This window comes from Papio anubis, chromosome 5 (genome assembly GCF_008728515.1).
Source record: "Papio anubis isolate 15944 chromosome 5, Panubis1.0, whole genome shotgun sequence".
Classification (NCBI taxonomy): domain Eukaryota; kingdom Metazoa; phylum Chordata; class Mammalia; order Primates; family Cercopithecidae; genus Papio; species Papio anubis.
In genome coordinates, this window is record NC_044980.1 from 13,949,797 (window position 1) to 13,974,079 (window position 24,283).

The 24,283-nt window shown below is 40.1% G+C and overlaps 1 protein-coding gene and 1 long non-coding RNA gene across 4 annotated transcripts in view; one reads left to right on the top strand and one right to left on the bottom strand.

Moving 5' to 3' along the window:
- Positions 1 to 5,446, top strand: part of OTULINL (OTU deubiquitinase with linear linkage specificity like) — a 33,570-nt gene extending 28,124 nt beyond the window's left edge. Inside the window, exons 8-9 of one of the 2 annotated variants that reach the window (XR_002522437.2) lie at positions 619 to 920; positions 4,982 to 5,446. Coding sequence is in view for 1 of the 2 variants with exons in the window: in XM_003899510.4 (XP_003899559.2) it covers positions 619 to 792 (174 nt within the window). In the remaining variant the exon portion in view is untranslated. Of the gene's footprint in view, positions 1 to 618; positions 3,194 to 4,981 lie in introns of those variants that run through there. The other variant, XM_003899510.4, reaches the window with a different exon arrangement.
- LOC110743428 lies at positions 2,894 to 24,283 on the bottom strand. 2 transcript variants are annotated; one of them, XR_004183649.1, is made up of 4 exons: positions 24,211 to 24,283; positions 21,531 to 21,609; positions 19,141 to 19,252; positions 2,894 to 2,957 (listed from the first exon to the last, which is right to left on the bottom strand). It is a non-coding gene; the product is annotated as an uncharacterized LOC110743428 (long non-coding RNA). The 2 variants fall into 2 exon arrangements; XR_004183650.1 differs by lacking the exon at positions 2,894 to 2,957 and adding an exon at positions 11,300 to 11,567.

Consider the following 24,283-nt stretch of genomic DNA (forward strand, 5'->3'; position numbering starts at 1 on the left):
TGCTTTGTGTCTCCTCAGACCTATGGCCAGAGAACACCAATCCTGGGGGCCTTTCTGACCGCTCACACTGCTTCCCAGATGCTAACAGGTTCTCACATAGGCGTTCACCAGGAAAAAGTCCAGTTGGAAAATGAGATAGTTTTGGGAAAGCTATTTGGTTACCTATTGCAGATAAATAGAAATTAATTGAAACTTTCTAAAGCCAGAAAATGCTTTTATCCCTCTAGACAAGAGTTTCTTTTTTGTTTTGCTTTCCTAGAGGGTGAACAAAATTATCTGACATTTTTAAACAAATGGATATAAAATGATATATAACTGATTGGAAAATAATGTAGTTTTTATCGTGAGTGTTCTTTTATTTTTTCACTAATTTTTTTTCAAGTAGCTTTTTCCTGTGATTTTTACATGCTAGTCTACAGAGTTGTTCCTATGCTCGTTCCCCTTCCTTCCACACAATGAGCGTTTGTTCTGAACTCTGTGCCCACTCAGTGGTGTATGGGCAGGTCTGTCAACAAGCAGATGATTTCATAAACCGCAGAGGAACACTTCCCCCCACCATGTTGGGAGGCAGGAATTTGCAAGTGTGTATCTGTGACCTGTCTTTCATCTCATCCACAGATCGATATGTTTATACTTGGATACTCCCTTGAAGTAAAGATAAAAGTGTTCAGACTGTTCAAGTTTAACTCCAGAGACTTTGAAGTCTGCTACCCAGAGGAGCCTCTCAGGGACTGGCCGGAGATCTCCCTGCTGACTGAGAACGACCGCCACTACCACATTCCAGTCTTTTAAGTCCGCTGGGGGCCGAACAGCGGTGCTCACCAGTGACAGTGGTCACAGTTGCAAGTAAAGTATCTCTCTGAAACCAAAGCTAGCATTTCAGCATGGAAGGAATTAGGACCTTTTCTCCAGGATTACAGGTACACTGGATACAGCCATGCATGGATGGTTTTCCTTTATTTTTCAGTGATTTCCTCTGAAGCAGCTGCACTGATATATTTGGGTGTTAGTGGCTTGACTTTGTCCATAAGGGGCGTGGCCACTTCACATGATGGCGAGCCTTTAAGAGCACAAAGAAGTTTAATATGGACAACAACAGCAAAAAGCAAGAAGAAAACAAGTAGGGAAAAACGGCTAACCTGGAGAGAAAGAATTTCTTTAACCTTTATGTTCTTCATTAAAAATCTTATCTTGGACTGATTTGGGGGATTTTTAGAAACATGGCCTTATTTTATAAGCATGACTTTCCCAGGAATCTTTGTTATATTTTAATTTTTGATAACCATTTGATTAAGTGTATGTATGTATATATACATACGTATGTTTATATACATACATGTATCTATGTATAGTTTTGTATATACATATATACACATAGACATACAGAGAAATAACCACTACTTTGTAATGCTGTACAGTTTGTTTTATATTTCTTTACTTTTTTTGTTACTATTTTATCTGGCCAGCTTAATAGTTTTATTTAGATTTTAAAAATTCTGTAGATTAAAGCAAATGACAGTTATTGAACTATCACAAAAATATTAAACTGTGGTACATTTAATGTGTATTTAATGTGTGGAATCTCATTATGGTAGGCAGAATAATGCCCCATGCTCCCCAAAGATATCTGTGTCTGAATCCTCAGAGCCTGTGAAGGGCTAAATGGGTTAAATGGGAAAGGAGAATTAAGGTTGCAGGTGTAACTGAGATGCTAATCCACTGATGGATTTTGAAATAGGGAGATTTTTCTGGGTTCTCCAGGTGGGCCCAGTGTAATCAGAATGGTCCTTAAAAGTGAAAGAGGGAATTGGAGGAGTGTCAGAGTCAGAGGGAAATGTGAAATATGGAAGAACAGTTAGAGAGAGATGTCCCATTGCTGGCTTCGAAGATGGAGGAAGGGTCCATAAGCCAGGGAGTGCAGGCAGCCTGTAGAATTGAGACTGGAAAGGAAACAGAAACTTCCCCATAGCTTCCAGAAGGAACACAGCCCTGCCAACACCTTGATTTTAGCCCAGTGAAGCCTGTGTTGGACCTCTAATCTGCCGAACTGTAAGATAATAGATTTGTGTTTAAGCCACTAAGTTTGTAACATGTTATAGCAACAGAAAACTAGTATTCTCAGGCTAGTTTTTGGTCATCTTTATTTTGGAAATACTTTCCTAGTTTAATTTGATAATTTTTATTTTGGAGGTACTTTGCTAGTCTGTTTTGAGTTTCAGTACATAAGAATAATTTTTAAAATTTTGCTAATTATATTTTACTTCAAAGTCACAAATCCCTTTCTAAGAATGACTTACTTCACGAGATATTTAGCACTAACATTTTCCCAGATGTTCATATTATTTCTGCCATAAATTAAAAGGGAGTGTGTTAAATGCTGTCATGTCTGAAGTTAACATTCATATTCTTTTGCAATGGGGATGATCCATCGTGTGTACTACATGAATCATGTCTGATGGTAGCTTGTTCCCACTGTCATTTTGTTTTCTGGTTGAAGATTAATGTGCTTAGCCACACAAACAAGAGTTCTTCATTGACCTCTACAGTCCCTGCCTGTTTGGAAACATCTATGGTTTTGCATAACCCCTGTCATTTAACTGACAGTGTTAGAAGATTTCCCCCTGATGTGTTACTGTAACCAAGAAAGCATGAACGCTGCCCTTTCTGGTGACAGCCTGCCATGGGCTGCTGTGGCTGATACTTACAGAATTGTTGCTCCGAAGTTTTGGCTCCACTTGAGCTGTCCAGGAGCCTACCTGGCATTTGTGTATTACCACTCACCTTGGATCTCCTTACCAATGTAATTATTTCCACATCGATCCAGGACTGAAAGGAAAAATTTTTTCACCAGGATTGGCAGCCTGTAGCTCTGTGACCTCAGTCAGCCCATCATGTTGTGGTGTGGTGAAGGGGGGCAAGAATTCTTTAGAGAACCAAGTTGTGAAAAAGATTTCAATCTAGTGAAAGTAAAAAGTCAGAGGACATTTAGATAGTTGCTGTATTTTGGGAAGATATCAAAACAGGTTCTTAGGGAGGAGGTATGAGGTGTTGTTTTGTTTTGTTTGTTTTTATTCAGTTGTATAATGAATATAACAAATTAAGTAGCCAGAAGGAGCTGCATATAAATTAGCACCACTTTTAAATGTCAACAATAAATTTGAGGTGAGCTTCCTGTGTGATGCCAACATTTAAATGTCTTTCTAACCTTATATGTTTCAAATGGTGAGAGAACTGTAGCAAAAATGCAAACATAATGCCCTTGTCATTTTTTGATTTTAGGATACATTTCTGTCTTAAATTTTGGCCTTACGTGTCCATACTGAGGGGTTGTATGAATATTAGTACAAGGATGACTTTTACTGTGGTAAAATATGCATAACATATAATTTATATTTTAACAATTTTTATTTTTTTGAGACGGAGTTTTGCTCTTTTTGCCCAGGCTGGAGTGCAATGGCACAATCTCAGCTCACTGCAGCCTCCACCTCCTAGGTTCAAGCGATTCTCCTGCCTCAGCCTCCCAAGTAGCTGGGATTACAGGTGCCCACCACTATGCTTAACTAATTTTTTGTATTTTTAGTAGAAATGGGATTTCACCATATTAGCCAGGCTGGTTTTGAACTCCTGACCTTGGGCGATCTGCCCACCTCAGCGTCCCAAAGTGCTGGGATTACAGGCGTGAACCACTGCGCCTGGCCTTAACAATTTTTAAGTAACAGTGACATTAAGCATATACACATTGTTGTGCAACCCTCACCACCATCCACTCTCAGAACTTTTTTAAATCTCCAAGGCTGATGTTTTTTCAAAGCAGGCAACTTTAATTCCCTACCTGGTACCTGGATTCCTTTTCCTTTTCATGCTATCTTTTCATCATACCCTTCTAATCTGAGTATTTCCTCTGGGCTTAAAGATCCTCAGTGGAGAAGTACAACGTAAGAGGGAGTTAGGTGACCAAATGGATCAGGAAAATCGTGTTTTATCTCCAAAGTAAAACTATAACTGTGGGTGGCTTCTGGACGCAACTTAGAATATTATCATCGAAAAGTCCCCAAGAAACTATTAATTCAGAACCACCCTGGTGACTTGAATTTCTTGAGTGTCCTCATGGTCTTGAACCAAAGTCATTTCCACCCAAGGGAGAGTCAGGTGAAAGTCCCCAGGGAACTTAGTCTAGGGGACAGGAGACCTCCAGACTAAGCTGGTGGAGGATGGGTTTAACCTCCAAGAGAGAAGAGCAGCCTGGATCAGGGGGCATTAACATGAATTTTCCCAGGACTTTTCTGCAAGTGGGTATTGGATGGAAATATTTGTTGTTCTCAGTCAGATGAATTTCTCCTATTTTAGTGAGACCAAAGAAAGACAATTTTAATTCTGTCCAAGCTGGTCTTGAGGATGGGAAAAAAATATGTAACTTTTCTGAATGCTCTGGAAATGTTGGAATTCTACATCAAAGTATGTGACTGTTTTAAACTGATGACTAACCCAATATGTGAAAATATATACAAACGTGAATAAAGGGATGACTAATTCCAGAATTAGCAATCATTTTCTCTTAAATAGCAAATTCCTAAAGCTATATGATTCTGTTTGCAAGAATGTTTTTCACACTGCTTAATAAGACCAGTTACTGTGTAAAACAAAGAAAAAAAAAATATATATATATATGTATTTTCATGGATCTGAAACTTTAACTGTCTATAGGGTGGCTTGTCATAGTTGAACATTATTTAATTAAGTTATTGACTATATGTAGGTATACTTTTCCCTATAGCCATGCACTTTTTAAAAGTTTTAATTATTTAATTGACAAATTAGCTATTCAGTTTCCTTCAAATCCTATTTTTATCACAATGTCCATTTTACAGCTAGACACAAAATTTAGTGGGTCCAAATTGTTCAATCACTTCTGTGTTATTTGTTCAGAACAGTGGATCTTTCCTTAATTCATTTTTGTTTTAATCCCATCATATTCCTTTAGGCCAAGAAAATGAAAGCTCATTCGGATTATATTTATGCTTAATATCAACTTGGTTTAAAAGTGGACACTCACTCACGTATTCAGCCACCCATGGACTGGAGTGCTCTGTAGAACAGCCTGAAGTGTACACCATGTCTCTGCACTTGAAGCTCATGGAATGTGTTGGAGGAGACTCGAGCTCCATGTGGGAACAGTGTGACCCAAGAGCCAGCATGGAGGAGGGCTGTGTGAGCAGACTGCTGTAGAATGCTAAAGTTACCATCCTAGCTGGTGTCTTGTTCTGTTTAAAAAAATCAAATTTCTGTTTTTAATTGATGTATTGGTCCTTATAGTCAGTACCATCAGGTCTTAGATTGTTAAGCATTTTGCTGCCACCAGACCAGTGAGGATCACTCACTTATTTATAATGATTCTTGGGAAGTTTAGTCAAGAGAATATCCTTGAATAAAGAAGTACATGTTTGAAGTATTTTCATCATAGTCTAGGTGGGTTGTAAAACCCATTTCCACACGAGTATAAATTTAAAACAGAGCCGGGCGCGGTGGCTCACGCCTATAATCCCAGCACTTTGGGAGGCCGAGGCGGGTGGATCACGAGGTCAGGAGATCGAGACCATCCTGGCTAACACAGTGAAACCCCGTCTCTACTAAAAATACAAAAAATTAGCCGGGCATGGTGGTGTGCACCTGTAGTCCCAGCTACTTGGGAGGCTGAGGCAGGAGAATGGCGTGAACCCAGGGAGGGGGAGCTTGCAGTGAGCCAAGATTGCGCCACTGCACTCCAGCCTGGGCAACAGAGCGAGACTCCGTCTCAAAAAAAAAAAAAAAAATTAAAACAGAAACATGAAGGTGTCAGCAATCATGATTTTGTTTTGCTCGTTTACAAGTTTGAAAAGGTGCATGAAGCACCAATCAGTGGCACTGGAATGCTTTAAGGATGGTTTGTGACTTTACCCCATTGTGCCTTATCATTTGTCAACAAACTCACTGGGCCAAACACAAATGGCTCAGACACTCCTGGCCCCATTTCTTGTCATCGCTGCCATCTCCAAAGACAGACTCTGGGAAGCAACCTGGGAACTGCTTCAAGTCCATGTCAGGTCATGGCTTTGTCCACTGCCCGGCATGTATCCGGACTTCCTTTGGGTGCCGGCTTTTCTGCTGGACCAAGAGATTCATGGAAAGAACTCCAGGGCAAGGTGAGGAGAAGCAGCTGGTACAGACTGACGACGAAGGAGAGGACCAGAAAAGCCGCTTGGGTGTGGTGGGAGTTTCAGTGTAATGTGATTCCTAGTAGGCACATCTGTGACTCCCTGAAATAAAAAGGGGCAGAGATGGGACGCCTGGTAAAAATGGTGTTTGTTGTAACATTTTGGTATCATTGTGGGTAAGTAGGACAGACAAATGTTTACATCTCTTATGAAAAGCTACCTTTAGCCATACACATTAAAAGGAAAACTCAGCATTTAAAAGGAAAACTCAGTATTAAAAGGAAAACCCAAAGTGTTTTTGATCTGTGGTTAACTCATCTATCAGCAAATGGTTAAGTAAGTAAAATTAATTTTTCCATTTGGTGTGTATTTCACAGGGTAACAATGAAGTGCTCCAATCTGCTTGCGAGACCAGTTAGATTAGTAGTTGCATTTGGGACAGTTCCTCCTGTATGTCTTTATAAGCGAATTGAAACAATGTGTTCTTTGTACTATACCGAGGGACACACCACAGGTCCTCTTTTTAAAGCAGGCAATAAAATAGCTTTTTCCTTTTGAAACATCATTGTAAAACAGTGCTTTTTAAACTATCCGTGGTAAAGGATGAGTTTTAAAAATTCTAATCCTTTGCAGATTGGTACTTTCATAAATACAATAAAAATATAGTACCAAGATCAGATTGCTATAACAGTTTCTAAACACTTTCAGTTTCTGTACTTAATCTTGCAGTGTGGTAATAAAGACTTCCACACTTTAGTAGCACTAAAATATGAGTTTCAGGCAAGATTCAACAGATTCTGTTATTTGGTGGCTGAGATTTTGCCTAGAGTAGGAGGGCAGTGCTTTGAGGTTTTTGCTATTACTGTTCCAGCTAGGGCCACCGTATGGGCTTGTGCACCCGCATCTTGCATAGTGGTCCTTGACTGAGGAGGTGACTGAAGCTGAGATCTTCTCTCCAAGCCATGGAGGGCTTGAGGTATCAACTGCCCCAAAGGAAGGATTGTCTTTTTCTACCAATAAGGCTCAGTCTAGGCCAAGCCCTGCGCCAGTGGGGATGCCTTTTCCTGATTTGCATAAAGGGCCGTATTGGCAGGAGGTCCCTGGATCAGCCAGATAGTCCCACTACCGAGATGCACATTGCAGGAAGAAGATACTGTCTTGAGAAGACATTCATGGGTTTCTCCAGTCCCTCAGAAAAAATCAGCAAGAACCTGCTTCAGTTCACAGTTCTTTGTGCTTAAGAAAAAGCATCACATTTTATTTCTTTACTGGATTTCAAGTTCCTTATGGGAACGGATGTGGGTCTCATATCGTTAGGACTAGAACAGTGCTCATATAAATGTCAGAGGAATTCCAGATTGCAAGTTGATAATGAGAACCAAGCTCAGCTGTTATTTCTCAAAGAGGCAAAGAATCTAACTGTGATTATGATCTCCGGAAATTTCCTTTTATTGATCCAGGACTTGAAGAGAGCAAGTTTTTAGATGTAGAGGACAGAAACATATGCTGACATATCATCAAGTCAGGGTGGCCTATAGAATGGACAAAAGTCAAACCACGTTTTGCAAACAGTGTATCTCTAGTGAGGTTAAAATTAACCAGGGCCATCAAGTTCACCTAGAAACAGGTTGCTGAACTGATATGCCTGTGAAAGAATGTTATTTAGTGGGATCACAGATCCTAAGAATGGAGAACCTTGAGATGTCCTGGGGCCTGGGCATGGTGGCTCACACTTGTAATCCCAGCACTTTGGGAGGCCGAGGCGGGCAGATCACTTGAAGTGAGGCATTCGAAACCAGCCTGGCCAACATGGTGAAACCTCATCTCTACTAAAAATACAAAAAATTAGCCGAGCATGGTTGCAGGTGCCTGTAATCCCAGCTACTCGGGAGGCTGAGGCAGGAGAATTGCTTGACCCTGGAGGCAGAGGTTGCAGTGAGCTGAGATTGTGCCACTGCACTCCAGCCTGCCAACAGAGTAAGACTCCATCTCAATTGAAAAAAAAAAAACAAATGTCGTGGGAATGCACACACCGTGTTCCACTGCCTATGGAAGATGCCCCACCCTCACCCTCACCTGCCAGCTGCCCTTCCTGGGCTCAGTGGAGCCTCCATGCAGGTTCCGGGTTGGAGATGCAATGTACAGTTGAGCTGGTGTGGCAAATAGGAAGCAAGAGCAGAGGCATGGGTGGCCTGGATCAACAGAGCCATGGCAGGAACACTCAAGTCCATTCAAATAAGTATCAAATTGGAAACAGGGACGCAGACGACATGCACAACGGAAATCAGAAAAAAATGAGGACCCTAGAGGCTTACAGAGCAAAGTCCCGTTTGATGCCAAGTGGGATTGGAGGGAGTTCTTAAACAGCAGGTGGCATTGGATGGTCTCTTTTCCACCAAACTGTGTATTAACCTGGACACATCCATCATCCTTTGGTTTCCTCACAGTTTTGACGCTCTCTAAAAGACAAACTGCTTGCTTGGCATTTGCAGGCCTCAAGTATGGTGTGGCTGAAGAGGAGGCCCAGGTTAAATGTCTACACTAAGAAGAGCTTTGAGCAAATTCATGAATCCCAATTCTGTGTGTATTTTTATCGTGAATGACAAATGTTTATGAGCTTGTTTGTTTTATTAATATAATTAGGCTGGACATGGTGGCTCACGCCTGTAATCTCAACACTTTGGGAGGCCGCGGTGGCTGGATCACCTGAGGTCAGGAGATTGAGACAAGCCTGGCTAACGTAGTGAAACTATGTCTGTACTAAAAATACAAAAATTAGCCAGGCGTGGTGGGTGGCAAGTGCCTGTAATCCCAGCTACTTGGAAGGCTGGGGCAGGAGAATCACTTGAACCTGGGAGGCGGAGGTTGCAGTAAACCAAGATCACGCTACTGCACTCCAGTCTGGCACACACACACATATAATTAGTAGGAAATATTGCCTAAGCCTAAGTCTATCTTGTTAGAAATGCAAGAAATTTAGCTGGTGCATGCCTGTAGTCCCAGCTACTCGGGAGGCTGAGGCAAGAGAGTTGCTTGAACCCAGGAGGCTGAGGTTGCACCACTGCACTCCAGCCTGGGCAACAGAGTGAGACTCCATCTCAAAAAAAAAAAGGGGGGGGGGCAAGAAATAACTTCTAATATTCTTTGGGTTCTGTTCAAGCACTTTAGGTTGTGAGGGTAGGAAACCTCTTAAGTGAGTTGGATAGGGAGAATCCCCCACACCACCAGGGCAGGAAGTACAGCCAGTCCTCACTGGAAGTTGCCTGAAACCTGTAAAGTCAAGAATTAAGGTTACTGGCTGCATTTCTGCTGGTCCATGAGGTCTCACATCTCAAGATTGCTATGCCTTATGCTGTACATTTCTCTCTCCTTCCTCCTCACTTTGTCTCTGTCTTTCTCTACCTCTGTCCCCACTCCTCATCCCTGGAATGTGAAGTTGCTCCTACTACTGAACAGAACTGCACCTTAGTCCACTGGTTCAGATTCCTGAGAAGCAAAATCTGATTGGCTGAGATTCTATGGCACTATGGCCCTTGAACTACCTGCCCATCTCTAGACAATCATCTGTAGCCACAGTGTGGGGAAAGGGAGCCCTTAGAGCAGAACCACATCTGAAACCATATCTAATACATGTTAGGCTTCTCACCTTTCCCCTTTCATGATGGCAGATGAAGCCTGTTCAGATCAGTGCATAACTGAAATTGGCAGTTATCCAACTAGAATCCTCACTCATAAAGATGTTAGTTCATTTGAGAGGAACAAAGACAACTGCTTGGTGACACAATCTTAGGGTAGCACTCATGCCAGGTTGCTCCTATGAAGTAGTAGAACATAGGAAAAAAAGCTACAGATGCCCAGAACAATCCCCTTCATGGGCAGGTTTGTTGTTTTTGGTTTGTTTAAATAGCTGAAAACATACTCATGTGCTGTTTTTAAAATTCAGAAAAAAGCTCTGTGAGTGTTACTCCAGTATTTTGATGGAAATGGATTACAGTTCCTTTTGTCCTCTAAACCTGAAACTAGGTACGTTTTCAGCCCCACTTTTGGTGGCAGCTGGTTAGCTCTGTTTGCAAAGCATTCTGGCTTCAGTACCTGAACTTAATGGTGCAGACGCTGGATCTGTCATTGTTAGCTTCCTTTGAGTTCCATGACAACTTCCTTAATGTGTTGTTCTCTTTGTGCCATGAGTAGTAAATTCTTACCGGCAGTGAGAAATTAGTTCCTCCGCTCTTAAGCATGAGCACGAAGGTCAGATCTCATGATCTGAAGCTACGTGCACAGAATTCCCAGCAGCTCTTTCACGGCTAGTTTTATGTTTACTGTAATGAGATATTTTTCCCCCATGCCTATTATGACTTCTATAGGATATTGTATTTGTTAAGGTACATCCTGGGTCCAGGGAACAGGACAGAGTACCCAGACCCTTAAAAAGGTAAACCTGGTGGCTGTTCTTATTAGTCAGAGTTGCATTTGTGGTTTTGTAGACTTTGAAGTAAATAAAAACAAGAAATCTTTGGAGGGCTTCATAGTGAATATCAGAAAAGATAGTTTGGTATTGTAAATGGATAATGCCACTAACTGTATTTCTGGATCAATGTGTGTTGGAGACATTAAATTTATCTACATTCCAAAAGTTAACAATGGAACTAAACCAAGCCAAGGGGAGAGTTCTAGTTTTTTTGTTTTGCTTTGTTTTAAAAATAAATACAGAAAAGAGAAAATATTTCTTACAAGTTAATGATCAACACCTGGTGGAATGAGTAATCATGTTGAACAGTGCTATAGAAAGACAGTATCAAAAGCAGACGGACTTGCAGTTTCATTCGAATAACCTCAGTCTCCACGTTAAATAACTATGGGAAGGAGCGAGTACCTTATAGGACAGGTACTGTTGGTGCAGTACCCATAGTTACTCCAGCTCAGGAAAAAGGAAGTAAATACATATGGTGAAGTGATTTCAAATGGTTCCAAAGCCATTTCCTTACCTTACTCCTAAACTATCTGTAGATAATGGGACTTTCAAAGTCAGTTATTGTGTTAAACATGGGGCAGTGATGAAAAATTGTAACCAGACATTTTCAGATGGATGAAACCAAGTAGGCATTTTCAAATATGAACTGGAAAGGGACCTCTCCACACAATGCACTTAAAGAGGTTTATAAAGTTCCAGAATGTAAACAAAGGCACATAATGATGAGGGACAACCTCTTAAACATTCTAACCAAGTGTTCATTGTTTTCCACAGTTCCTGTGTGTCGGCTGATGGTCCTACGGCTGATGGTCCTACAGCTGATGGTCCTACGGAGGTACATGGTTAGAGTGATCTGATCTTTGGTATCATTGTATCCCAACAGGGACCAGGAAGATCATCGTCATCTATGTGGCAGACTAAAAGGCTGTTAAATATTTGTATATAGAGAGAATTAAGTATCATACTAAATTACAAACGTTGTGATTAATGATTGACCCTCTGATAGCTACTTTACAGGAGCATCCTAAACATTTCTCAGCATTCATCTTGTCACACTATTGGTCATTCTATGTAACTGCAGCCAATCTCATATTCCACAGTCCTTTACAACAACTCTTTGGTTTTGAGCTTTATCATAGTGGAGATAGAATTTTATGAGTATATTGTTAAGATCGAGTCAGGGAACTTCCGTATTATCCTTTCGAGAGAATTGGCTTCCAAAGCGACTTTTCAAGAGATCCAGAAGGGTCATGCCTTAGTAGTAGAGCTAAACTATCCCAGAATAGAGGCTACTTCAAACCTACCCTCAAAACGTTTAAAAAGAAGCCATGAAAGAATCAAACAAATCTGATTTTCCAGTAACTTGTCTTCTAACAAAGCCATTCTTTAAGGGAACATGGCAAAGTACAGATACTTAACTCAATGTTCACCAGCCAATAAAAAATTACTAGACATGCCAAGAAGCAGGAAAATGTGACCCATAACCAAGAGTTAAAAAAGAAGCAGTCAATAGAAAAAGACCCAACAATGGCAGACAATGGAATTAGTAGGCAAGGACTTTGAAATAGCTGTTACATATATGCTCAATTTGTTTAAATATCTTTATAATCAGGAGAGAGAGTGAAGATATTTAAAAACCAAATGGAAATTCTAGAGGTGAAAAATACAATATCTGAAATGGAAAATACGTTGGATGGGATTAACTGCATCTTCTATATGGAAAAAGAAAAGATCAATGAACTTGAAGTTGTAGCAATAGAAATTATTCAAACTGAAATAGAACAGCAATGGAAAAAAATGGGGCCTCAGTAACTTGGGGGTAATTATTCTTGTAATTACAGTCCCAGTAAAGTGTGTGTTTGGCGGGGGGGTCAGGGGCAGGAAGGAGGCCGGGTGCCATGGCTCACGCCTGTAATCCCAACACTTTGGGAGGCTGACGTGGGAGTATACCTTGAGCTCAGGAGTTTGAGACTAGCCTGGGTAACATACCGAGACCTCATCTCTACTGAAAAAAAAAAAAAAAAAATTAGCTGGGTGTGATGGCACACGCCTAGAAGTCCCAGCTACTTGGGAGGCTGAGGCAGAAGAAATACTTGAACCCTGGAGTTTGAGACTGCAGTGAGCTGTGATTGCATCGCTGCACTCCAGTCTACATGACAGGCTGAGACCCTGTCTCAAAAACAAAAACAAAACACAAAAACATTGAAGAAATAATGGCTGAAAAAAATTCAAATTTGATAAAAACAGATCCAAGGACCTTCACAAAACCCAAGTAGGATAAACACACAAAAAGATCACACTGAACCATATCATACCCAAATCGCTGAGAAACAGTAATAAAATCTTAAAATCAGCCAGAGAAAAAAATGCATATGAGATACAGAAGAATAAAAGAATGAGACAGATTTCTTTTTAGAAATGATGCAAATCAGAAGATAATGGTATGACACCTTTACTGAATAAAACATTTTTTGGGGTCAATGTAGAATTCCACATCTAGCAAAACATCCTTTAAAATTTTTACCCTAGGCTGGGCATGCTGGTGGCTGAGTTAGAAGGATCACTTAAGCCTAGATGTTCAGTGTTATCGTGTGCTGTGACTGTGTCTGTGAATAGCCATTGCATTTCAGGCTGGGCAACATACTGAGACCTCATCTATTACATTAAAATTTCACCTTAAAATAAAGACTTTTAGGCTGGGCGTGGTGGCTCACGCTTGTAGTCCTAGCACTTTGGGAGTCTGAGGTGGGCGGATCACCTGAGGTCATGAGTTCGAGACCAACCTGGCCAACATGGCCAAACCCCATCTCTACTAAAAATACAAAGATGAGCCAGGCATGGTGGTGCATGGCTGTACTCCCAACTACTCAGGAGGCTGAGGCAGGAGAATTGCTTGAACCCAGGAGGTGGAGGTTGCAGTGAGCCGAGATCGCACCACTGCACTCCAGTTTGGGCCACGGAGTAGAACTCCATCTCAAAATAATAATAAATAAAAATAAATAAAAAACAAAGACTTTTAAAGACAAAAGCTGAGAGACTTTGTTACCACGAGATCTGCACTGTATGTAATATTAAGGAAAGTTCTTCAGGCAGAAGAAAGATAAAACCAGATGGAAACTTAGATCTATGCAAAGGGATGGAGAGCATAAGGAATGCTAAGTATAAATGTATTTCATTCTTATTTAAAAATTTATTTTAAAAGCAATTGACTGGCTGGGTGTGGTGGCTCATGCCTGTAATCCCAGCACTTTGGGAGGCCAAGGTGGGCAGGAGTTCAAGACCAGCCTGGCAACATGGTGAGACCCTGTCTCTACCAAAAATACAAAAATTAGCCGGGTGTGGTGGCATATGCCTGTAATCCCAACTGCTCGGGAGGCTGAGGCAGGAGAATGGCTTGAACCCGGGAGGTGGAGGTTAAAGTGAGCCGAGATCATGCCATTATGCTCCAGCCTGGGCAACAGAGTGAGACTCCATCTCAAAAAAAAAAAAAAAAAGCAATTGGCTATGTAAAGCAAAATTAACAAATGCATAGTGGGGTTCATTACTTATGCTGAAATAAAATGTGTGATAACAATAGCACAAAAGATGAGGCCGAGTGTGGTGGCTCACGCCTGTAATCCCAGCACTTTGGGAGGCCAAGGTGGATGGATCACGAGGTCAAGAGATCGAGACCATCCTGGCCAACATGGTGAAACCCTGTCTGTACTAAAAATACAAAAATTAGCTGGGCATGGTGGTATGCGGCTGAAATCCCAGCTACTTGGGAGGCTGAAGCAGGAGAATCGCTTGAACTTGGGAGGTGGAGGTTGCAGTGAGCCGAGGTCATGCCTCTGTACTCCAGCCTGGCAACGGAGTGAGACACTGTCTCAAAAAAAAAAAAAAAAAAAAAAAAAAAAAGAAAAGGGAAAATGGAAGTATACTGTTATAAAGTTATAACATTCAAATATTATTTAAAGTAGGCTTGGTACGTTAGGGATATGTATTATAAACATTGGCACTACCACTGAAAACTAAAATGTAGACATGTAGTTAACCAATAGCAGGAAATAAGGGAAAAAATGAACAAAGAACAGATGAGGTGAATAGAGAACAAATAGCAAGATGGTAGATCTAATCTCAGCCATATCATTAGTGTAAATTGTATAAATTCTCCAATTAAAATGAATGAATTTGATCCATCTGACCAGAGAGAATTTTATAATGTATTGTGAAGTGAAAAAAGCAACTTGCAGAGTTATGTATAGAGTATAGTTCCATTTTGATTCAATGTTTAGAAAGCAACAACTAAAACTTCACCATACCTATATATCTCTGTATATATGTATGTGTACATATATATATACATACATACATATCTACATACACAATAGCTTGAGAATGGAGAAAGTGTAGAAGGAGAAACATTGGACTGCTAGCATTATCTATGGGTGGTGGGACAGAGAGGGGAAGGAAAAAATAAAGGAGACTGGCAAAATGGAAACATGCATGACAAAATGTTACCCAAAAGTGTTAACTATAATATCTCTGTGACAATATGGTTAATACTAAAAATGAGTTCAGAACATAGAGCAGCAGTAGAACTTGACATGAACATGTGAAAACATTGAATTGACTTAGGATGGGGTCTTAGATTCTAGAACTTCAATGTAGTTTCAATAACATTGTATTTTATTAAAATTAAAACTAAAAATATGAGGTTTGAAGGTACAGAAAATTATGACCCAAATTCTTTTTATGTATTTTATAGTGTTCTTTGAATCTCTAGTTTTCTGGAGAGAAGGCAGAGACTCTTTGTGTAATAATTCTCCTAAGACAATGTTTCTGGCCTGTTAAAAATGCTTTAGCATTTTAGCTGGTATTGGCACACAACACTGGCTCCTATAAGTGGTCATTAAACATGGCAAGATACTCCACTGGAAGTGAGAAATGAATTGGTCAGAGCTCTTTGGTTGCAAGCAGCAGGAACTGACTTTGACTGACTGGGGGGGAAAAAAAAAAAAGAAAAAGGAAATTATTAGAAAGACCAGACTTTGAATTCAGGCAACTCCAGCAGGGAAGCAGCAACTCCAGGAATGGCCTATTGCTGGAGAATTCTGGGCAGGTTGCTGCCACTGGCATGAATGAATTCCAGTCTTCCAAATTTACACTGGCACAGATGGCAAAGCTGTGGAAGACAGCACTGGACTCATCACATGCTCATTCTGTAGATAGACCAGGACCTACCAGGAGGTGCTCAGGACCCCTTAGGGTTTCAGTAGCAGGAGGGCTGCTACCTGTAAGTACAGTCCCACCAAGATTGCAGAGGGGGAAAGTTGTTTCCCGAAAAGAAAAATCTGAGTGTGCCCAAGATACACCTTTGTACTGGAAAGCAGAAGAGGAACCACAGAGAAAAATGTGCACAGAGATGAGTGTCTACCTGCAGTACATGATCCAATTGCATTCCTGAGTCTGGAGCCCAAACTGAAGAAGGCATGGCTTGCAAATGCTTTCATGCTATGAATCTGTGGGAATTGAATTTATGGTCCTAAGTCCAATGTAATAGACATATTATGGTTTGCCATTATCTTGAAGGAAGTTGATGTAATTTGTGTTGATGGCTTATATATAGGTAGTTTTAGGTACTAGGTACATTTTTTAATAAATTCAAATTTTATTTTCCATCTCTCATTTCAAGTGTTACTACAGTATAAAATAGTTGTTTTCTGATGTAGGCCTAAAACTAACCAGAAAAAAAAATTAATACATTAGTAAAACTGGGAAATGTTACTAACATATAATAAATGTGGCTGAGTGATGTGAGATAAAATGGCATGTCTGAGCCTCAGAGGAGGATATAGCAAATAGGCAAGTTGGGGGAAATCATTAAAGGAAAGATGTGCAGACTGCTGAGATTCTGTGCACTGCAAAAGGAGAATAGTGATCTTTCAGATAGGCTTAGAGTTTAAGAAAATAATAAATTCGTCACTGAAATAAAAGGTAAGGATTAAAGAATTAGTATGGAGTGGAAATGGGAAGCCTTTGCTTTTTGAAACATTTGGACTCAAGATCCATCTTCCAGACTTCCAAAATGTTAAGGGCTCGTGTTTGCGCCTTCTCAGAATGATGTGCTTTCTTTCTTCAGGAAGACAAGTGTTATTTACTACTGTTTACAGCTTTTGTAATACTGAACCCCAGGACTCCCACAGAAGTGTGCTCTGACCTCTTACACAGAGTTCTTTCTTAAGCCACAGCAAAGGAAATAATGGACATTGAGAGGTCAAGTGTGTGCGTGTGCCTTCCACCCTGTGCCCTTTAAATATCAGTAATTATTGTTTTTCTTCCTGAAGAAGCAGCATCTGGTTGTATGGAATTTGGCAGAAGTAGGTATCCTGTGCTAGTTCTTTTGATATTTAAATATGAGCAAGAGACCTAAATGGCAACTAAATCTGAGCCATTTGAGGAGGAATGAGAGTAATAAAAACAACGAAACTGAACCACACACATTGAGTTAGATCTTTGTAGATTGTCTTGTCGACCTGCCTACCCCAGTCATATGGAAAAGAATGTGAGGATCAAAGAGATTACATAATTTGACACAATTTCACTGTTCAAACACTTATGGGACTTTTCTATACAATTTCTTGTTTTGAAGAAATACAGAATTATTTTACAACAGTGTTATGTGGGGTTGGGATTAACATCCTCCTTACAGACAAATCCTTTCATGACAAGACTGATCATATAGAAATATATGTAGGGACATGTATCTGCAATTTTGTGTTGAACTTCAGCATTGGACTGCATTTAGGAAGGTGATGGATTAGATACATAGCTTGCAATTCTTTCATCATCCTTAAAAATGGGCCCATTTCCAGGCCAGGTCCACAGCTATGTCTTGGGAATTTGCACCCATCTGAAGCGTGCTCAAGAAGGGCAGGTATATGAAAAGATGCTCAGCGTCGCTACTCATCAGGGAAATGCAAATCAAATCACTATGAAATATCACCTCATACTTATTAGGATGGCTATTATCAAAAAGGCAAGAGATAAATGTTGGAGAAAATGCAGGGAGAAGGGAACCCTGGTACAATGGTGGTGGGAATATAGATTGATGAAGCCACTGTGGAAAAGAGTATGGAGGTTCCTAAATAAAAAATAGGACTATCATATAATCCAACAATTTCTCTTCTGGATATATAACCAAAGGAGTTGAAATCACCACCTCATAAATATATCTGCACTGTTGTGTTCATTGCAGCGTTGTTAAATATTCATGGTAAGAATGGTCTTTAAAAAATAAATTTTATTGCATATATTTAAGGTGTACAACATGTTCCGAGATAAATATAGTAAAACAGTTACTATAGTCAAGCAAATTAACATATGAATCATCTCATATAATTACCTCAACCCCATCCCCCATTTTTTCTGGCAAGAGTTCAGTTAAGTTTATATATCTGCACTGTTGTGTTCATTGCGGCATCAGTCACAATAGCCAAGATCTGGAAACAACCAAGGTGTGCATTGATAGGTGAGCAAATAAAACACACACACACACAGAGAGAGAAAGAGAGAGAGAGAGAGATTATTCAGCCTTAAAAAGGAAATCCTGGCATTTGCCACAAAATGGATGAATCTGAAGGACATTATGCTAAGTGAAATAAGCCAGACACAGAAAAATACTGCATGATCTCATATATGAAATCTAAAAAAAAAAAAAGTCAAATACACAGTAAATAAAATGGCAGGGGTGTGGTGGAGTACAAACGGGGAGATGTAGGTCACAGGCTAAAAAGTAGCAGATATGTAGGATGTAAAACAGGACTGTAGGTAATAATACTGTAATTAGGAGTTTTACTTAAAGAGTAGATTTCAGGAACTCTTGCCAGAAAAAATTGGGGGGGTGGGGCGAGGAACTATATGAGATGATTCATATGTTAATTTGCTTTACTATAGTAACTATTTTACTATATGTATCCCAGAACATGTTGTACACCTTAAATAAATGCAATAAAATTTATTTTTAAGAGGCCATTCTTACCATGAAAACTTAACTGAATGAATTCTAAACCTGAGTATATCCAGGACACTCATCTGGGCTTCTAATGTAACAAGATATTCTGTGCTCCCAGAATAAAATAAATTTCATAATAATGCAATGGGATAACGTGTTCAAATGAATACAAGCAATAGGGATTATTTCACAAATACTGTCCTAGTTTATCAAACATGTGTAATTATCCACAAGTTTTGGATAAGGAAAAGAAGCTAATAGGGTAAGTGACTTGTCTAAGAGTATCTGGCGTATAACAACGTATTTTGTTAAATGAATGGATTAATGGGGTAGTGTAGCAGATTGATGCTATATCACAGAATGTACACATGAAAGCAATAATGGATGCCATTACGTATGGCAGTGCTGAAAAGAAGAAATGGGTAATAGAAATGTCACTTTTAGAAAACCCTGCAGAGTCTCAGTAGCTGCCTTTAGTATGCTACCTTTTGAAAGAACGGCATTTGCGAGGGAGCTGTCTGTGGTGCTGAACAGGATGCAACTACTAGGTCCGATGATGGCCTTCACCAATTTCTGTTCATGTTTTCTCCTCGGCTTCTGTTACCAACGAAAACAATATTAATAAAAATTAAAATAATGTTATCAATTTTTTCCTTTTTAAGCTTTCGAAGAGAGATTTTAAAAATAGATTTATTGAGTTTACATATCATTAAATTCACATTTTAAAACGTATAATTCAGTGGATTGTAATATATTCACAAAGTTGTGGAACCTTCACCACGATCTAAATTTGGAACATTTTTAGTACCATCAAATAAAGCTCTGTATCCACTAGCATTCAATCCCCATTCCCCAACCCCTCAGCCTCCAGCAACCACAAATTTACTTTGTCTTTATAGATTTGCCTATTCTGAACATTTCATATAGATGGGAATCATACACTATAGGGTCCTTCGTGACTGGCTTCTTTCAGGTAGCATAATATTTGCAAGGATTATCCATGTAGTAATATGCATCACTACTTCATTTCTTTTTACTGACAAATAGTCCATTGTTTGAACTTTTTTTGTTTGTTTTGAGACAGGGTCTCACTCCAGCACCCAGGCTGGAGTATAGTGGTGCAATCATGGCTCACTGCAGCCTCAACCTTCAGGGCTCAAACGAGCCTCTCACCTCAGCCTCCCAGGTAGCTGGGACTACAGGCATGTGCCACAACACCTGGCTAATTTTTTGTAGCAACGAGGTTTTGCCATGTGGGTCAGTCTGTAATTGAACTCCTGGGCTCAAGTGATCCACCTGCCTCAGCCTCCCAAAGTGATGGGATTACAGACATGAGCCACCATGCCCAACCGATATACTCCATTTTATTGATCTATTCGTCAGTTGATGGATATTTGAGTTGTTTCTATTTTTTGTCTATTACAAATAATGTTGCTGTGAGCTTCCATGTATAAGATTTTTGTATGGGGATGTTTTCAGGTCTCTTGGGTATATACCTACGAGTGGAATTGCTGGGCTATACTATTTCTTTGTTTAACATTTTGAGGAACTGACAGATACTTTTCCAAAGCAGTGGCACTATTTTACATTCTTACATGTACAAAGGTTCTAATTTCTCTACATCCTCTCCAACATTTGTTATTGTCTGTGTTCTTGACGGTAGTCATTCTAGGGGGTATGAAGTTGTATCTCATCATGGTTTTGATTTGCACTTAGATATTCCTGATAACTAATAATGTTGAGCATTTTTTTCATATATTTATTGGCCACGTGTTATCTTCTTTGGAGAAATGTCTATTTGAATTGTTTGCCCCCCTTGTTTTGAGACAGTTTATTTGTCCATTTTCATGCTGCTGATAAAGACATCCCTGAGACTGGGTAATTTATAAAGAAAAAGAGGTTTAATGGACTCAGTTCCACGTGGCTGGGGGTGCCTCACAATTATGGCAGAAGGCGAAAGGCACATCTTACATGGCGTCAGGCAAAAGGAAAAATGAGAGCCAAGTGAAAGGGGCAACCCCTTATAAAACCATCAGATCTTGTTAGATTTATTCACTACCACAAGAACAGTGTGGGGGAAACCACCCCCATGATTCAATTATCTCCCACCAGGTCCCTCCCACAACATACAGGAATTATGAGAGTTACAATTTGAGATGACACTTGGATGGGCACACAACCAAACCATATCAGATGGAGTCTCACCTTGTTACCCAGGTTGCAGTGCAGTGGCATGATCTCAGCTCACTGCAACGTCTGCCTCCTGGCTTCAAGTGATTTTCCTACCTCAGCCTCCTGAGTAGCTGGGATTACAGACATGTGCCACTACCCAGCTAATTTTTGTATTTTAAGTAGAGATGGGGTTTTACCATGTTAGCCAGGCTGGTCTTGAAATCCTGACCTCAGATGATCGGCTTGCCTCAGCCTCCCAAAGTGCTGGGATTACAGGCCTGAGTCACCATGCCTGGCCTCTTTGCCCATGTTTTAAAAGTTGGGTTATTTTTCTTTTTACTGTTGAGGTAAAAGAGTTATTTACATATTCTGATACAAGTCCCTTATTAGTATATGATTTGCAAATGTTTTCTCCCATTCTGTGGGTCGTGTTTTCACTTTCTTCATTGTGTAAAGGACTGTTTTCAAAGGCAATCTTTCTCTGATTCTTCCCAATCCTTTCCTCAGCAACTCTCCAAGGGTTTGTTAATATTAACATAGTGAGAATTTCAATATCTATACTCTGAGTAGCTCATTATAAAACAGGGAAGTCATTTCACTACATAAACATTGGGAAATACCATATGAAACAAAACTCTTAGTTTCTCTCTGGTAAAATACTTGTTTATGAAACTGGATGACACAGCATAAGTGACATCTGTACCTGCAGAAGAGGCATGCCCCCAGCGCTGCACCTTTCTCATTATCTTGAGCCTTCTTTCTTCTCAATAAAACAAAGTCTGCTTGGAAATGATAGTCAGAAAAAAAGTAAATGGAAGCACAGAACTGTTTTCTACCCTAACAGGTATTAAGCTCCTGTTTTCAAAATCTGTTATTTTGTAAGAAAATGTATTCCTTTCACACAGAGAGAAATTAAGTTATTTTTAAAACAGAAACTATTACCTTTTGCAAGAGCTTTTCCCCCTTACTGAAAAGCAGAATTTAAACAATCACTAGTGAGTTAACCAAGATCAGATTTATTGTCTTAAAACTTTCCCAGACAGTATTTACCCAGTGCCTACATTAAGTTGAAAAATATCTTCTAATTCTCGCAGTGCTAAGCTGAAAATATATCTGGCTGTTCTCCACTATGGGCTTAAGGGAATGTTCTTCCTGCTAAAAACAAAAATTGGTATGAATGTAATTGAAGAATCATTTAAACTTCTTTTGTTTTGTTTTGTTTTTTGATGGAGTCTCCCTCTGTTGCCCAGGTTATACAGTGCAGTGGCATGATCACAGCTCACTGCAATCTCGACCTTCCAGGCTTAGGTGATCCTCCTACCTCAGCCTCCCAAGTAGCTGGGACTGTAGGTATACAGCACCACACCCGGCTAATTTTTGTATGTTTAGTAGAAATGGGGTTTCACCTTGTTGGCCAGGCTGGTCTTGAACTCCTGACCTCAAGTGATCCACCCTCCTCAGCCTCCCAAAGTGCTGGGATTACAGGCATAAGCCACCGTGCCTAGCCTTCAACATTTAATATAAGATTTTAATTTGTTCAAAAGGGTAGATAATATTTTCCAAATGGTTATTGGACAGAAATGATTTTCAAATGGTTACTTTATTAGACAGAAATGATGGTGATATAATAGTTCATGGATCATTTCATTTACAAAGATCTGAAATTCCCATTCAGTATTTAAAACTGTAAATAATTTTGCTCTAGTTTATTACAGTCAAAACAGCATCATCTGAAGTACTTTTTATATTTTATCCAAATAATTCCTGGTTAGGTTTATTTTTTTTTTAAATAAATACATAGTAGAAGTCAGAAGACCTGAGTTCTACTTTTGATATCACTAGAAGATAATTGAACTGCTGCTCTAATTTTCTCTCTCTTTTTTTTTTTTTTTTTTTTTTGAGATGGAGTCTCGCTCTGTCGCCTAGACTGGAGTGCAGTAGCGCAATCTCGGCTCACTGCAATCTCCATCTCCCAGGTTCAAGTGATTCTCCTGCCTTAGCCTCCCGGGTAGCTGGGACTACAGGTGCCCGCCACCATACCTGGCTAATTTTTGTATTTTTAGTAGAGGCGGGGTTTCACCACATTGGCCAGGCTGGTCTCCAACTCCTGACCTCAAATGATCCACCCACCTTAGCCTCCCAAAGTGCTGGGATTACAGGTGTGAGCCATTGCACCTGATCTAATTTTCTGTCTCTTGAGGATGCTACAGGAAGGATTAAATAAAGTTGGCCTTGAGCTTTTCTCTGGTGGTATCACCAGAATCACAGTTTTTGCTTTTGTTTTGCTGTATGTGTTTTGTTAGTTTAACCATGATTCATTACTGGGTTATGAGAATTGACAGTCTTCAACAAAAGCCTTTATATAACAGGGTAAGAGAAAGACAGGTTTAAGAGGTTTCTTTAGTTGCTACTTTTGTCATTACCCTGCCATACATTATTTCAGATATGAGAGCATTTCAGAAGCATGGGCTCTGCCAGCCTTCATCTCTTATTTGTCAAAAATCTTAGAGCAGGCACCACAGCTGACCATGTTTACCTGGCCTTCACAAAGCTTTTGGGAAACTCACTAGCAATTATTATGACACCTGGGGAAAAAAATTCCTATCAGCTGCGTGGTCTCTATAACTTCACACTGCTGGGATGTCTCCAAGGATAATAGTCATAAAGATACTCTGAAATTTTTTTTTTTTTTTTTTTTTTTTTTTTTTGAGACGGAGTCTCGCTCTGTCGCCCGGGCTGGAGTGCAGTGGCCGGATCTCAGCTCACTGCAAGCTCCGCCTCCCGGGTTCATGCCATTCTCCGGCCTCAGCCTCCCGAGTAGCTGGGACTACAGACGCCCGCCACCTCGCCCGGCTAGTTTTTTGTATTTCTTAATAGAGACGGGGTTTCACCATGTTAGCCAGGATGGTCTCGATCTCCTGACCTCGTGATCCGCTAACTTTCATTAAAAGAAAAAGGAGGAAATAGGCCAGGCATGGTGGCTCACGCCTGTAATCAGCACTTTGGGACATGGAGGCGGGCAGATCACGAGGTCAAGAGATGGAGACCATCCTGGCCAACATGGTGAAACCCCATCTCTACTAAAAATACAAAAATTAGCTGGGCGTGGTGGCGCATAGTCTCCCAGCTACTCAGGAGGTTGAGGCAGGAGAGCCGCTTCAACCTGGGAGGGGGAGATTGCAGTGAGCCGAGATTACGCCACTGCACTCCAACCTGGCAACAGAGCGAGACTCTGCCTCAAAAAAAAAAAAAATAAATAAATAAAACTCAAACTCCAACTAAAACAAAACAAAACAAAAACCCAAAGAACAAGGAGGAAATTAAACTTCAATAAATTTTTATTAATTTCAAATGAAACAAGCAAACATTTACTAGTTACTTACTACATGCCAGGAACTGGGCTAGATGTGGGGATGTAAAGATGAATGATACAGTCTGCACTCAAGAGGAGATCAC